This window comes from Podarcis gaigeae (assembly GCF_964106915.1).
Source record: "Podarcis gaigeae genome assembly, chromosome: 2".
Classification (NCBI taxonomy): domain Eukaryota; kingdom Metazoa; phylum Chordata; class Lepidosauria; order Squamata; family Lacertidae; genus Podarcis; species Podarcis gaigeae.
In genome coordinates this window covers 51,863,571-51,879,205 of record NC_139679.1, presented here as the reverse complement: position 1 = coordinate 51,879,205, position 15,635 = coordinate 51,863,571, and the positions used below count along the sequence as shown (strand labels likewise).

The window sequence follows — 15,635 nt, the reverse complement described above, 5'->3', positions numbered from 1 at the left end:
CAGTGGCTGCATCTGAGCTCTGAAGCCCTGCAAGTGAGCCTATAATTGAAATCCTAGCAGACACTTTTGAATGGAAGCAAGCTACCAATTAAGCCTATTATCCTTGTTTTAAAGGGCAGGGAGAACAGCCTTCTTACATCACAAGTGGGCGAAATAGTAGGTTGCTATTTCTAATCCTGTTGAAGGCAACAGAAAAATAAAAGTTGCCCTCTCAAGAGAAATCAGGACTGAATACTCAGATAGCAAACATGGCTTCCGCTTTTGCTCATCCGGCATAGACTTGAACATTCAACTTCATTGCAGCCATTGCTCAGTGCCAGATCTGTCCAGCATCGCCAGATGATGATGGTTCGTTTAGTGACAGCTTGTAAAACAAGAATGTCACACTATTCCAGCGGTAGTTCACAGCTAGGATGACACCCTGGGCTTGGCTGTGCTGTGACTTGTCACCCTGCCCAACTCTAGCAAAGTCACTGGATTGACATAAGCTGAAAGTTGGTGGGAAAAGATGACCCTTTTATTCAGTGTGACAGATCTGAGCTTGTGGGCTTTCTTTGTCACAGAGCTATCACTAGGGTGGATCCTATAAGCTCTCTCCCTCTGTAATCTTCGAATGACCCCATAGATTAGGTCAAAGACTAATGCGGAATTCTGAGTTTGAAGAACCAACTTTGTGTTTCAGTGACTACCTGCCATTCTGGTATCCAGGTACTCCATTTGCTAGGTGTAAAAGGCAGCATCTAGTGCTAAGCCATAGTGAACTTCAGTAGCAACTCAGGGCTTGTCCACACTTCTGCTTCTCCTGCGTCCAGAAACCAGGAGTCCTAGTAGTTTTCCACTTGTCCTGTGCTTTCTAGGCGTAAGTTCAGGTGGTTTTGCCTTTGCCCCACCACTTTTCCCTCGAAAACACACTCTTTAATGCTAAATCAGAGCAAACATCAGTCTGGAGAAAACCAGACATTTGCTCTGATTCAACTGTAAAGAGTGGATTTTCCCAAGGGAAAGTAGTGGGGCAAGCAGAAGTGTAGATGAGCCCTGGAACTCTGGCACTGGAATAAAAAAGAAACACCCTGCACTGTGTTTCTCGCAGCGGGCAATGAGATGACTAGCCCACCCCACTGTTGTTCCCCAGTGACTGGTATTCAGAGGCATCAGAGCCATCATAACTAGTGGCCATTGACAGCTATTATTGCCATGAAAATTTCAGGCATGGGGAAGGGGCAGTCTGGATTGGGACCACAGTGGGGGGCAAAGGGTTAAAGAGCCCCCACAGCCACCAGCACTGCACACCACAGTCCTGATCTGAACTGGAGCTGGTCAGTGCTGGCTATTTCTGCAAGAAATAATATGTGTTCAAGGACTAGCCATTGTGTTTAACATAACATGGAATTGACTCTTAGTTTCAAGTGCTGGTTTTGAGTTTTCTAAACTGCCTGGGTATTTCAGATTATGATTCCCACCTAGAGATCAAGTTATTTTAGAGCATCACTCCTCTGGGACTCTTCCTTGATTGTTGCCTCCTCGGAGTAGATCCTTTTTGGTTGTGGCTCCTTATTTAACCTTGGAACTCTCTTTATTGATCTAGCCACAGGGCCCCTTCCTTGATAGCTCTAAGGAACCAATTTAAAACTCTTTTTTTTTTGTTCCACCAAACTTCAGAATTGTTTTAGTGATTATATTTTATGTTGTTGGTGATGGCTGCTTTATTCTTTCTGTAAACCACAGCCAAGATTAAGAGATATAATAAACTAATAAAATAATTCTTACAAGAGTGTTGTCGAAACGTAAGTTGACTAGACCTAAATGCCTGATGATCTTCTTTTCTCTCATTCATTTGTTTAGGCAGGAGGGAAGCATTATCACCCCACTTGTGCCAGATGTGTGCGTTGTCACCAGATGTTCACAGAAGGGGAAGAGATGTACCTCACAGGTAGGAACACCAGCTTCTGGGGCGAAAGGTCTCACTCTGGACTGTCTACTTCTCTCCCAGCCTCATACACAACCTTGGTATTCAAAACTTGGAGCTTCTAAAATTCCTTAAGGGTGTTGTGAATGTTACTTGAGTGTTGGGCACTCCACATTTTCTTACAGATGAATTTATTAATCTTCACGATGCATTGCGAGAAGCAGAGATTTCATGTTAATCAATCCTGTTTCACGGGGACCCGTGTTGAGAGGCCACATGACGAAGCCTGAGGCCAACTTATTTGCATTTCCTGTTTGCAACAAGTTCAGATCACTAGAGAAGTTGTGGTGGTACGTGCACTTGCAAGAGGAAGAGCTAAATAATTACTGGGTCTCAATGTGAGCTTAGGGTGTCTTTCCCCTTATGGGTCTATTTTCAGCTTTGGTGGGGGGAGTGTTTGTCCCTTAGACAACCTTTAGGTGCTCGTCACCCTGAGTCACTAATTACCCTGTGTCTGTCTGTGTTAATTGCAGGGTTAGCTACTTCCCACCCTCGCACTGCTGGAGTAGTTGGCTTAGGGAGGGGCTGTTGTCTATGTTGGGTGGCAATTGATGGTTGCTTCATTGTGGGGGAGCAGAAGTGCCATTAGTGTCACATTGGCCCATCAACCACTAGGATGGGGGAGTGGAGAAAGAGCAACTCCTCCATGCATTGCACCTGGCCATCATTGCCTGATCCTCCAGCCCATGAGAGGATCCTGTTGCTATGGTGACCACGGCCCTCAAAAACATTGTGCCAAGAGGCGGGAACGTATACCGATACAGTGTAGAAGAGAAGGTGGGTGGGATTCTGCCTGTGGAAAATAATTATTCATTCTGTGACTGGGAGGGAATGAGTTGAATGGCCATGAGAAGATCAGGATTGGCTTTCACACTCTTTTACTCCAATTCTATCTGAGTGTATATCCACCGCATGGGGCTAAATCAGCCAAGATTTTATTCCCAGCTTCATTTTTGTCCCTCTTCTACCTCCTTTTCCCACACCTTCTTCTTAAGCAGGGTTCTCTACTTACATTATTTCCGTCACTTCAGGGAAAGGGCTGTACCTCCATGGCAGAGCAGCTGTTTTCAATGCAGAAGGTCACAAGTTTTATCCCTGCCAAGTCCAGGTAGAGCTGGGAAAGACTCCCTGCCTGAAATCCCAGACAGCATAGATGGGCCTAGGCTGGATGGACCAATGGTCTGACTCAGTATAAGGCATCTTCCTATGTTTCCTATCAGCAGTTTTATGCGCACCTCTGTCTTAGGATACATTTCCAATACAAGAGAGGAAGGATGATAAATGTCTACTTATCACATTAAATGGCTGTTCAGAGCAAGTCTGATTTCTAGAAGCATGTCTTGGGAAGTAGAAGGTGTTCTCTCTCCCATGTTGTAAGCTGAGGAGTTGGGCAAATTAATTGCTGGAGACTGCCTTAATTAGCCTGGCAGAGCTGACTAGGAACTTCCCTTTGTTATGAAGATTGCCTGGTTGCTCTTAGAAATATCTAGAAAAAAAGATATTTCTCCTTTATTCCACTTTATCTAAGGATGCTATAATCTACAGTTACTTCCAATGGTGACTTGTTTATTGAGCATTCATCCTAACTGATGTGCACAAAAGTTTATATGATGGCTGTATATTGATCATTCTGATTTGTCTGCAGAGAGGTTAGATGCAGTGGTGTTTGGTGAATTTTTTTGTAGGGGAAAAGTTAGGGCCAGAGGCACCAGCTTATGAGGATGATAGGGTGGGATGCCAACGTCACATGTGTGGTGCCCCAATGTCCCAATGCCATGCGTGTGAGTGTCATGCCTCCCTCCCTAAGCTGGGCAGAAGCTTCCTGGGCTTTGGGAAGGAGGCACCAGGCGTTAATACTTCAATACTCTAATTTACCAGGAACATTTTCGGGGACCAACCTGGTCCTCCTAGTCCACTGACCACACACCACTGGTTAAATGGCCAGTTGTTATCCTACACTTTCCAGTGTGGTTCTCTGTTATTTCCCTTACTGCAAAAAGGCTGGTTTTGCGTGAGAAGAGGGTTTGTTGGGCAAGAAGCTCCAAATCCACTTAATTGTGTGACCTGAATTTACCGGCATGCATTTGAATCCCACCTACAAAATTGCAACAGTCTGGAAGCTCCTGAGGTGCCTGTATGTGAAGAGAAACTGTGTTTTGAGCAAGAGAGAGAGAGAGAGAGAGAGAGAGAGAGAGAGAGAGATGGAGAGAGAGGGCTGACTATGGGTTCTATGAGCACCTTAGGCTCCTGGCTTCATTTCTGCAGATCTGATGTGGAAGTAGTAGACTTTGGCTGTCCTTTGGAGTGTTTGAGCTAAATCTCCACCTGTGACCAACCTGTATATTTGTAAATAAATACAATTATTGCAAAACTCTAAGAAGCCTCCAGGAATTTCCTTCCAAAGGAAACGAAACCCAGGTAAGTACTGCACCCTTGAAGCTTCTCATTGCTTGAGAAGCGGAAAAAGTGTCACAATATGTTTTTAAACATCCTGAAACCTATGTGTGCATTTGCAGCTTCACAAAAATAATGTCGCAACAGGTAGGGGGGAATGGGGTGGGGGCAAGTTAATGTTTTCTTTGGGAAAAGCTAGTAAATTGCAGTTTGCCCACTGGACAAACCAGTACCTCTGATGTGGCCAAACCCTGCAGTCTTCCTTGCACCTGCACCTGATTACATGCTGATCTCTGGTCTTCCTGGATTGCAGACCAGGAGGATGACCAAACCAGTTTGATGATTTGGTCTGCATGCAACTCTTGGAAAGGTATTGACGTAATTTCCCAGATCACCCATAGGAGCTTCTAAGGCTGCTACAAGAACAAGGTCTACTGCTTTGACTTCTCCTATTCCCTTACTCAATAATAGTTGAGCAAAAGAAAAAGGGAAAAACTGGGGTGAGGAGGGAGTTAATCTTTTCAAGTCCTGAACACAAATCTTATCAAGCTGGTAAAACAGGTGCCCACTTTTCTGCTGGACTCCATTATGATGGTAGTGTTTTGCTGTCTGCAAGGACAACCCATTCTGATTTCGCTTTGAGCCTATGGCAGTGTTATACATTTTCCAGGTATCCGTCTGGCAGGTTGGATGATGGACGATGTCTATGAATTGCTGGGTAGATAGCATGCAAGAATAACAAGAACAGCTGTAATCTTATCCTGACCTTTACCAGCAGCCAAGACTAGTCAGCTTTGAGACCTAGGTCAATAGTAAAATGTCCATGGGAGGATGATACAGCCACAGATTTGAAACATGCAGAATCATATTACAGTATAAGTGTTGTGTCTCTTCCTAGCATCCACCTTTTCAGCACCACCTGATAGTTTGTTCCTTTGACCACACCATTAAGGTGAAAGGATCTTAGGAAAGTCAATAAAAATCAATGGCATGCAGCGTCACTTCTAAGTCTGAAAGCATGTCTCTTTCCTCCCTGCTATAGGGAAGCAGATGAGTGAGGGGAAGGGAACCTGAATTTCACTCTAAAATGGCCACCCATATCCAATTGAGGATTGATGTTATGTATTTAATATATTGATGTACTTCTGCCCAAGCACCCAAGGTGGTTTTATTGAATTGTCTTGCATTGTATTTTCTGGACTGCCTTATTCAGAACTAGCCCTAGATTCTTAGGGAACCCTGAAGAATATCTTCTCGGTTTGACGTATTTGATCCACTGCTTTCTCTCTTAGCATTGCTTTAGTGCTGTATGTTGCTGCAGCCTTCAGCTACAACCTGACACAGACAATGGTGCCAGTTATGTTGCTAGGTGAGGAGGAGAAGCCAGGGCAAGGATTCTCTCCTCAAGTGGAGATTGCCAGCTAAACGGGGAAGGCCTTGCCTTCTGGGTTCAGTAATAGTTCAGACTGCTGTATTCTTCTGAGACTGCTGGGCCTTCCCCCTCTCTGGCAACTACTTGCCTTGACCAACTCTGTTCCCACTCCAGAGCACTCCTTACAGGGGTGGAATTGCGCAGAACCTTGCTGATCTGCATTTCCTTCTGTACTGGCATCCAGGACCAATACCCAGTTTGTTAACCAAGTCTCCAACCCTTTGTCTTACAAATAGCCATCATACAGTAGGAGGAACTACTTAATGCGGATATAACATTTTTGTGCTCTTGTTTGACTTAGTCAAACTTTTTGCTCTTGGGGCATTTTATTGCAGTTGCATCTGCCCTCTGCTTATTGCAATCTGGTGTGGGGATTGCACAAATTGCAGGATTGGGATTGGATGGTCCAGCCTTATGGCAGAGTGTTAGACCAGATGGCCTCTTGGTTGCTTTCAATGTTACAAAGTTGGAACATGCCACACATGTAATCACAGAAATGGACATGGCCCTTGCTAGTAGAAATCTCCTGTCAATTCACACAATGAGTAGAATGACTTTGCTACCATCCTCTTAAAAAAGTAAAGTAAAGGTACCCCTGCCCGTACGGGCCAGTCTTGACAGACTCTGGGGTTGTGCGCCCATCTCACTTAAGAGGCCAGGGGCCAGCGCTGTCCGGAGACACTTCCGGGTCACGTGGCCAGCGTGACATCGCTGCTCTGGCGAGCCAGAGCCGCACACGGAAACGCCGTTTACCTTCCCGCTGGTAAGCGGTCCCTATTTATCTACTTGCACCCGGAGGTGCTTTCGAACTGCTAGGTTGGCAGGCGCTGGGACCGAGCAGCGGGAGCGCACCCCGCCGCAGGGATTCGAACCGCCGACCTTTCGATCGGCAAGTCCTAGGCGCTGAGGCTTTAACCCACAGCGCCACCTGCATCCCACCATCCTCTTAGTTCCAAGCAAAAACTATCTAAGTTCTAATCAGTGTTGAAAGAAGGGTGATACAAATGCTGGATGTGCCAATAAGCTTGCCGCTGAAAATGTTCAAGTCCAAGTGGAATTTTTGGTACAAAGAGATTTAGGACCTCAGTAATAGGAACCAGTTGGGTGAAATGAACAGACCACCTTGCAGCAGGAGGGAACAGTAATAGGGTCAGGAGCAAGGAGCAATGAAGCTTTCAGGAGTATTGTTTTAATGAGCCTGGGTAATGTTATGTAAATCAGAATCACAGCTGGACAGCCCTGCAGTCCTCACCTTCTGCTCTGTTCCAGGTTCAGAAGTGTGGCATCCTATCTGCAAACAAGCAGCACGAGCAGAAAAAAAGTTAAAGGTAAGATGGAGCTGGGAATGGACGGGAAGGAGAATTTTGGCAACAGCTGGCTGGGGGAGTTCCTCAAGTGGAAATATATTATTAGAAGCTGGAAGATAGCCAGTTAATTTATTTACTTGCTTTGAAAGTCATAGCCCTTCTACAAAGCAATTGCAGAAAGAGAGGAAGCCTTAAATTTAGCATCCAAAGGCTTTGATTTTACAGGGATATATACACTTGAACTAAGATTACAGGCTTTGAAGCTTTGAAGCTTTAACCAAGGAGTACAGACTGACTGTGGACTTATTTCTTGTTTCTCCTATCTTCATAGTCTCGAACCACTTTATATTGTACACAGCTGTTACACTGTCTACATCTGCACCAGCATTTGTTATAATCATGTACACACACAAAAAAAGTATCCAAATGCTTAAGGATCCAAATGGGAATATGCTGACCCTGGCTCTTTGGTACATGTCAGCTGCATGTTTGAAGATGCACAGCTGTGAACACCAGCATAATAGCTGGTGCATCATTGGCAAACACAGTCTCTGCATGCGCTATGAAATGGCTCTCAGTATCTTCTTTATGCAATTGCCACCTTTTTTGTTTTGGCTATAATGCAAATGCAACTCTTGGGCATAGATTCCTGCCCAGGAGTCTCTCCCAAAGAGACTGCTACCTGCTTCTTAGTTAATTTTGTTTGTTTGTTTAACAACATTTACATATTGCTTGATTGCGAAATAGCAAACATTCCCTGGGCATCTATTAGGCCTCTGTGAAAACACAATGCTAGCCTAGATGGGTCTTTGGTATGATCCAGTAATTCTGCCTTAGATTTGAATTCCCATGTTTTAAATATTTATTTTAAATTTCCATGCTCTAAATCAAAACAGAGCTAAACTCTAATTCCAGGAACTGAATCACCACTTGAGTGGGTTGGCTTCAGAACTTTGCATTTTGTCAAGAAAATAAAACTCAGCAAGATTGGTGTCAGACTCTTGGCAGTGAGTTATATCTCCTGCTTAGCTAGAACTGTTCTTGTAATAATAATAATAATAATAATAATAATAATAATAATAATAATACCCTGCCAGTCTGGCTGAGTTTCCCCAGCCACTCTGGGCGGCTTACAGCACATATAAAAAATTGTAAAACATCAGACATTAAAAATTTCCTGATACAGGGCTGCCTTCAGATGTCTTCTAAAAGTTAGATAGTTGTTTATTTCCTTGACATCTGATGGGAGGGTATTCCACAGGGCAGGTGCCACTACCAAGAAGGCCCTCTGCCCAGTTCCCTGTAACCTCACTTCTCCCAGTGAGGGAACTGCCAGAAGGCCCTCGGAGCTGCAAGATGGGGGTCAGACGCTTCTTCGGGTATACTGGGCCAAGGCCATTTGTATTCTGGAAATGGTGGTCAGAATAGGACAAGACTCCAGATGGGATGCCTCATCATTGCATTTCTAGACACCAAAGATTGTAAGCAATACTACAAGAGATGTGAAGACTTGTCTCCTGATTTCACATTGTTTCATCATCACCCCTAAAATATTGCTCCAAATTGACTTTGAAGGGGAAGAGCAGCCATTCATTCTGGTCAATTAGCTTGGGTTGGTGCATAAATTGGCCAAGCTGCTACACGGCTTGTAGGGATCAGGTGACATGATTCAGTGCACAGTGCAGCAACAAAAATCTTGTGCAACATGCCTTTAGAGTCTCAAGCATAACTACACATTATGGAAGGCAGAGTGTCCCTCCCAGCACCCTGCGTCTCTCATGTACTACTAAAGAAAACATAATCATAGACAACATCTTCTTCCCTCCTGCAAACTGCAGTCAAAGTGCAGCAAAATTACAGAAATTATGGTTTTTTTAAGCAGAAGGAATATAGGCAGGTAGATTACCAATTTGCCTTTACTAAAGATGCACAACTCACTCAGGTTAGGGTTGGCTGAACTGTGTCCTTCAGTGTTGATTAACAAGAGACAAGGAAGGTTTAATTCAGCCTTCTCCAACATGAGGTCTTCCAGATGTTGTTGGACTCCAACTTCCATCATCCCCTTTCAGCATGGCCACTGGTCAGGGATGATGGGAGCTATAGCCCAATAACATCTTGAGGGGACCAGGTTTTGGAAGGAAGGCTGGCGTCATTTGCAACTCATTCCGTCCTTTTCTGTCTACACAGCACAGAAGAACTTCAGAGACATCCATCTCCCCACCTGGCTCAAGCATTGGTTCCCCCAACAGAGTCATCTGTGTAAGTACAATTCTGTGGCTGAAGCAGGCCATGTAGTGGCTGGAGGACTGGGCATTGCAGCTCCTACGGGTGAAGCTTGGGAAGACATGCCCTTACGCGATCCCAGAAAGGTTGAAAAGAAGTGATCATCCAATGCACCCACGTAGCCATTGAGAAATGGATTCTTATGGACTGGGAACAAAGGCAAACATTTGGCAGTTTCAGCCCAAGATGTCTACACCAAGTCCTTGAATGCCTTACTGCCAAAGGGCCCTGATGCTGATATGGCTTCTTTGAGCATCATCTGACTCAAAGGGTTCAGATGCATTTAGCCAAGGCAATTCATGATTCCAATCCTGGCCCGCATTCTCCTTTCCCACTGTTGCCTCATCTACCTAGGATAACCCCTGTCACCTCCTCCAAGGTTCAACCCTTCCCATTTCTCACCTCTGGTAACAATCTGGCTCCATTTGTTCTGATGATGCCTTCAACCTGTTTATTCCAACTTGCCCCTTCTTACCCTTGCACCCCCAGTTCCCCTTTCTTTACCTTTCTCTCTGTGTTTGCGTCTCTGTCTCTGTCTCTGTCTCTCCCTTTCCTTAGGCTAAAGTGGATAATGAGATCCTTAATTACAAAGACCTGGCCGCTCTTCCCAAGATTAAAGCCATCTACGAGGTGCAGCGCCCTGACCTCATTTCCTATGAGCCCTATCACAGATACACATCGGACGAGACGCTGGAGAGATATAGCTATGGGGAGGTACAGCTTCTCAGCCATTTCACCTGGGATGTAGGGAGCCAGCAAGGTCTGTGGTAGAAAGACTTCTCTATAAACTTTAGCTGTGGATCAGGAATGGGGAACCTCCAGATGTTGTTGGAATACAAGTCCCATCATCCATGCTGGCTGGGGCTGCTGGGACTCGTAGCCCTCTAGATGCTGGACTTCCATGTTCCCCAACCGTGCTGTAACCCTATTCATTTTGATTGAGTTGTTTGAGAGTCACGATACATTTCTCTTACACTTACCGAAAGCAAAATCCAAATTTGTTATTGCTAAGTAGCCACCTTCTCAATAGAAAGAAAATGCCCACGTAAGGCCTGTTCTGAGCATACTGGTTCCATCCCTTGCTACAGGGATATAGATGGGAAAATCATAACACCTTCCAGTTAGGGGGGGTGGTCGACTAAATTTTTCTCAGAGTAGACCTACTGAAATTAATGGCCCTAACTTAGTTATATTAATTAATTTTAGTGAGTCTCTGCTAAGTAAAACTTAGTTGATTACCACCCATAGTCTGTGTGGTCTACTCAGGGGTAAGTGATGAAGATCCAGTTACTTAAATGTAGTGTGAGAAGTACAGAGTTATTTGAGGAACAATTCCTAAGGCTTATCCCTCAGTGTCAAACACATCCAAGGAGCTCCCTTCAGCTTTGTCTTCATATGTCCAAACCTCACTGAAGATTGGAAAAGCATGGGGATCACAATAGCCTTGAAGCAGAAAATGAGGCAAACAAGCCAGGGCTTTCTTTTCAGATGTGCAGAAGGATGGGGGTCTCACTGATTCACTATAGATTTCTTGATTCTCCAAATTTTATGATACAGTTCCTAGTTAAAAAAGAAAAAGAAAGTGCCGTAATGCAGGCATAAATGCATATTTTATAGTAAAATGTGAACAAAATTGTGCATTTTAGAATAAGATAAATACAAAAATGAGAAAGAATAAAATGCGCAATTTTATGGAAAACATGTAAAAGAGAATTCTAGGTACTATAGTTTGTACCACACAAAGGGCTTGTCCACACTTTGCTTGTCCCATGCCTAGAAACCATGGATCCAAGAGGTTTTGCGTGGACAGGCGGAGTCCCCAGATCCCGCGTGGTCCCCCCGTCATGTGGAATAACGACTCAAGACAACGTGCTATGGGATTAAATTGGCCACAACTTTATTAAATTTCAAATGTGGGTAGACCTTGGCTCAGGCATTGGGCGTTCTCCCTCCCCAGTCCCCAGCCGGGGACCTAGGGAGCATCAGGGTTATCCAGTGTGGGGGGGGATGGGCCGGCTCTGGAGAACATATGTTCAAGCAGAGATAGCCGCCCCCGTAACGCCGCCACCGCAGGGGAGAGCAATGACGACCTTTCGGCGTACGGTCAAAGCCTCCCTTCAGAAAACCCCTTTAATGGGGAACCCTGGTATCGCCGCCGCAAAGAGGAAGATGGACAAAAGGATTCCGCCCAAGGCCTGATACCGCCAAAGTTGTGACGTTTTGCTACGGGAAAGGCGAAACCTGCCAATGCAGGGAAATTCCTTTCCGGGCCTTTAACAGCGACCTTAACGTAGCAGCGCCCGCATACCTGTGAAGAAAAGTTAACCTGCAAAACCTGTGAGGAAAAATTAACCTGCAAAATAAGACATTAACTGAGGGTGGGTAGGGTGGGAGAAGCTCTGGAGCCAAGTGAGAATTCCCAGGTAAGATCCTCCCTCCTTTGGGCAGGTAAACCCTCCCCTACCTGGCCTGGTCTCCTTGGCAACGCTTCCCCCAGGTGGGATTGGACAACTGACTGAGGTAGGCGGAGACCTCCAGGTATCCCACCTGAGGGAAGGCAAAGCCAAGCCTATGCTGTTGGAGCCGCTCCAGATCTAGGGGCTGCACGCGTCCACGCAAAGGGCGCCCCCCGTTTTAAGCGGGGAGCGGTCATTATGTGTGTCCCATTCTTCCTAGGCACAGGTCTGGGCGATTTTTTGTTTGCCATACTGCTTTCCCCAGGAAAACCTGCTCTGAATCGGAGCAAATGTCAACCTGTGCAAAACCCGATCGACATTGGCTCTGATTCAGTGGCAAAGAGCAGATTTTTACAGGGAGAAAGCAGCAGGACAAGCGGATGCATGGATGAGCCCACAGTTTTCTCCAGCAATCCTCAACAAACTCCAGCTTCCAAAATACTTTGAGGAGGGAAATGTGCTTTATAGGTATAGCGTGCACATTCTCCCCTTGTTCACGGAAGCCTCCCTTTGCAGGGCTCAGAGATGGCGTGCCTGCAGTTGCAGATTTCCTGACATGTGGTGGCTCTTGCTTGCACTGAACTGTGCTCTTCTTGATCCTCTGTTGAGTGCATTGCAGTCAGGCCGGGTTGGGAGTGTTGATTCGTTTGCTGCAGTTGGAAAGCCTTAGGTTTGGCTTTCCAAAAAGGAATGGTACCTCATATCTCCACTCTTGCTTTCACAAGCATTCCTCTTGTGAATACAGTGGTACCTCGGGTTAAGAACTTAATTTGTTCTGGAGGTCCGTTCTTAACCTGAAACTGTTCTTAGCCTGAGGTACCACTTTAGCTAATGGGGCCTCTTGCTGCTGCCGCACCACTGGAGCACAATTTCTGTTCTCATCCTGAAGCAAAGTTCTTAACCCGAGGTACTATTTCTGGGTTAGCGAAGTCTGTAACCTGAAGCGTCTGTAACCTAAAGAGTCCGTAACCTGAGGTACCACTGTATGTGCTAAAAGCACTTTGTATTTTGTGGAGGAGAAGCAGCAGTTCAAGATGAACCTGCAGGGTGGGTCAGAACCACTGCAGACATTCATTTTCCCTGAGAAAGAAGGGAATGAAGGTGAAGTGGAATTGCTAAAGGACTGCATCTTTATCATGTTTGAATGAGCAAGCATAAGTCTGATACATGGAATATGTGGTGCTCATGCTGGCCCACCAGATTCATGTGTCATACTGATGGCATCTGCCATGCTAGACTCATCCTTTATGATATGCGCTGATCCCCTACAGTAGTGAAAGCAGGATGCTACGGAGCTTAATATAATATCCGTAGTCTTGGGTGTGCCATCTTACGTTCTATTGTATATTAAACCCATATTTGTTCACATATAGAGCTTTAAAAAAGACTGCTAAATGTGGTGGCAATAAGGGGAAAGGCTGGAGCTTAGGGTGGGCTGTTCATTGAAAGATGGGGAACTCCAGTGAGGACTCCTGAGCATCCATATATTTGAGGAGAAGAGAAGTATTGGACTCTGCTGCATGCACACACACACACACGTTTGCTCCTCCTTTGTGTTAACTTTGGAGTCTCCCTCCCAGGTTTTCTCAATCCCCTGACAGCTCTAATAAGGTTGTAGGTCTTGCTAAGTGGACAGTAACTTGCGGGAAGATGAACTGTGCTGTGGCCTTGAGCAGTCATGTCAGCTTGTAATCATTTTTCCCCCACTCTCTTTCTTTCCTCGCTCTTCACTCCCTCGTGGCTTGTCTCTGGTCTCCTGTCACTTCTAGTCTCTTGGAACACTCTCTCCGTATTCTCAGGTAATCATACGGCACACAAGACTAATATGAGGGCCCATGTGGCATTGAGCTGAGGAACTGTCGGCTGACAGCTGGACCATGAAAGCTCCTTGGCTGGGTACTAAAGGGTCGAACTGCATTGCTACTAAGCCTTGTGGTTAGACACTGGAAGGTGACCGTCCCCCATGACAATGTTAAATTAGGAATGCTCAGGGTAAAGCAAACTGTCTTTGTAATGTCTCTCTCTCTCTCTCTCTCTCTCTCTCTCTCTCTCACACACACACACACACACACACACACACACACACTGCCCTTGGCTAGAAAGAGAACAGTCTGCCCTGCACAAAATTAAATCAAAAGTAGAGGGCTAGGATTTGCGCAATGGGCAGTGATGTGGGACAGAAACTTTTCCTAATGCTTTGTTTTTCCATGGAAAATGTCCGTAGGTTCATTTTATAACAGTGAAGGGGTGACAACTGCAAATATCAGGGAAGTTTCAAAGTTTTTAAGTACAAGTAAAATAAACATGTTCAAATAGATCACTCTCTAGGGCAGTAATGGCCAAACTTGGCCCTCCGGCTGTTTTGGGACTACAACTCCCATCATCCCTAGCTAACTGGGCCAGTGGTCAGGGATTATGGGAATTGTAGTCCCCAAACAACTAGAGGGCCAAGTTTGGCCATCACTGCTCTAGGGCATCAGAATTCCCCCCCGCCCCCCAGGCAAACTGGAAATATTCTGAGGCAAATTACCCTGTGTATTTGCATAGGAAAACATTTCTGGAATATCTTCCAATTCCATATTTTCCATAAAACCCACATCACTGGCCAGGGGTCTCATGCGCTTGCACCTCCCTAAGGGCTGAGTCTTTTGCCATCACTGCTCTTTCCCTTTTCCAGGATATATATGAAAGCATGGACATCCGACAGAGGCGAGCCTCCAGCCCCGGCTACATCGACTCCCCCACCTACAGCCGTCAAGGCATGTCCCCCACCATCCCACGCTCACCGCACCATTATTATCGCTCAGGTAAGCCGAGTACACATGCAAAGCAGAAGCCAGCGCTGTGGCATCATCAAGACATATGCGCCTCTCTCCAAGGCACATTCAAGGCCGGAATATCTTCCCATTCCCAGAACAGCTTGCACTGCGAAGCCTCACGTCTCAGTGGTGGTGGGGAGAAGGGCAAAGAGGACACACCCCCTTGGCCAGTTTCCTCTGTTATGGAGGAACATAGGAACATTCTGGACACCTGGCCAACTTTGCTACTGTCTGTCCTCAGGGTAGAGATGGGTTGATTACTGGGACTTCACACTCCATTGGCGCATATGCCGCTCTCCCTTTTCTGTGGCCACTTCAAAACTTCAAGGTCCTGCGCTAGTGGTGAAACGGAAAGGAGCAGATGATGTGGGAAGCAACGGATGCGCCAGGATTCATAGGCACACGGACAGAGGTGCTAAGGAGTTCTTCAGCATGAACACAACTGGCACTGGGTTTTGACATGTTGCACTTAGGAAAAAGAGCAGAGCAGAGAAGGAAAAAATGCAGAGAAAAGCATGTCTAGCAGAACTGGCTTATTCTGGGTCTCCTGTAGCATATTGCCCCACCCACCCACCAGAACCTCAGCCTCTGCCGAAATGAATTAAGTTGTACAACCTTCACTGAGCCTGCACCTGTGGCACCGGGTAAATCCTGGCATGGAATTTTGGGTACTACTGGAATAGGTTTAGAACTGCCACTGATGACATGCACCTGTGGGATCTTCCTCTGGCTCCTCTTCATTGGTGGACCCAACACCCCTCCCCTCACCGTGGCGTGTAGGAGTCTTCATGACCACCTCCCACCCCACCCCTCCATCATTCATGCATCCCCATCATTGGTTCACAGGTGGCTTGCTACTCTTCTAACATGGCTGCTTCTAACACCGATTCTCCTCTGCCTCTCTCTCTCTGTCTCTCTCTCTCTGTCTCTCTCTTTTTCTTTCTTTCTCCGCTGCTCCCTCCAATCTGCTCTTTCAAG

General features: G+C 45.9%; 1 protein-coding gene across 1 annotated transcript in view; it reads left to right on the top strand.

Annotated features, from left to right (window-relative positions):
- Window positions 1-15,635, top strand: part of ABLIM3 (actin binding LIM protein family member 3) — a gene marked incomplete at its 5' end in the record, with an annotated part of 67,138 nt that overhangs the window by 28,652 nt on the left and 22,851 nt on the right. The window contains 6 exons of the mRNA XM_083728202.1: window positions 1,843-1,930; window positions 7,062-7,120; window positions 9,287-9,358; window positions 9,941-10,096; window positions 13,608-13,637; window positions 14,516-14,645. Coding sequence (XP_083584328.1) covers window positions 1,843-1,930; window positions 7,062-7,120; window positions 9,287-9,358; window positions 9,941-10,096; window positions 13,608-13,637; window positions 14,516-14,645 — 535 coding nt within the window. The remainder of the gene's footprint in view (window positions 1-1,842; window positions 1,931-7,061; window positions 7,121-9,286; window positions 9,359-9,940; window positions 10,097-13,607; window positions 13,638-14,515; window positions 14,646-15,635) is intronic.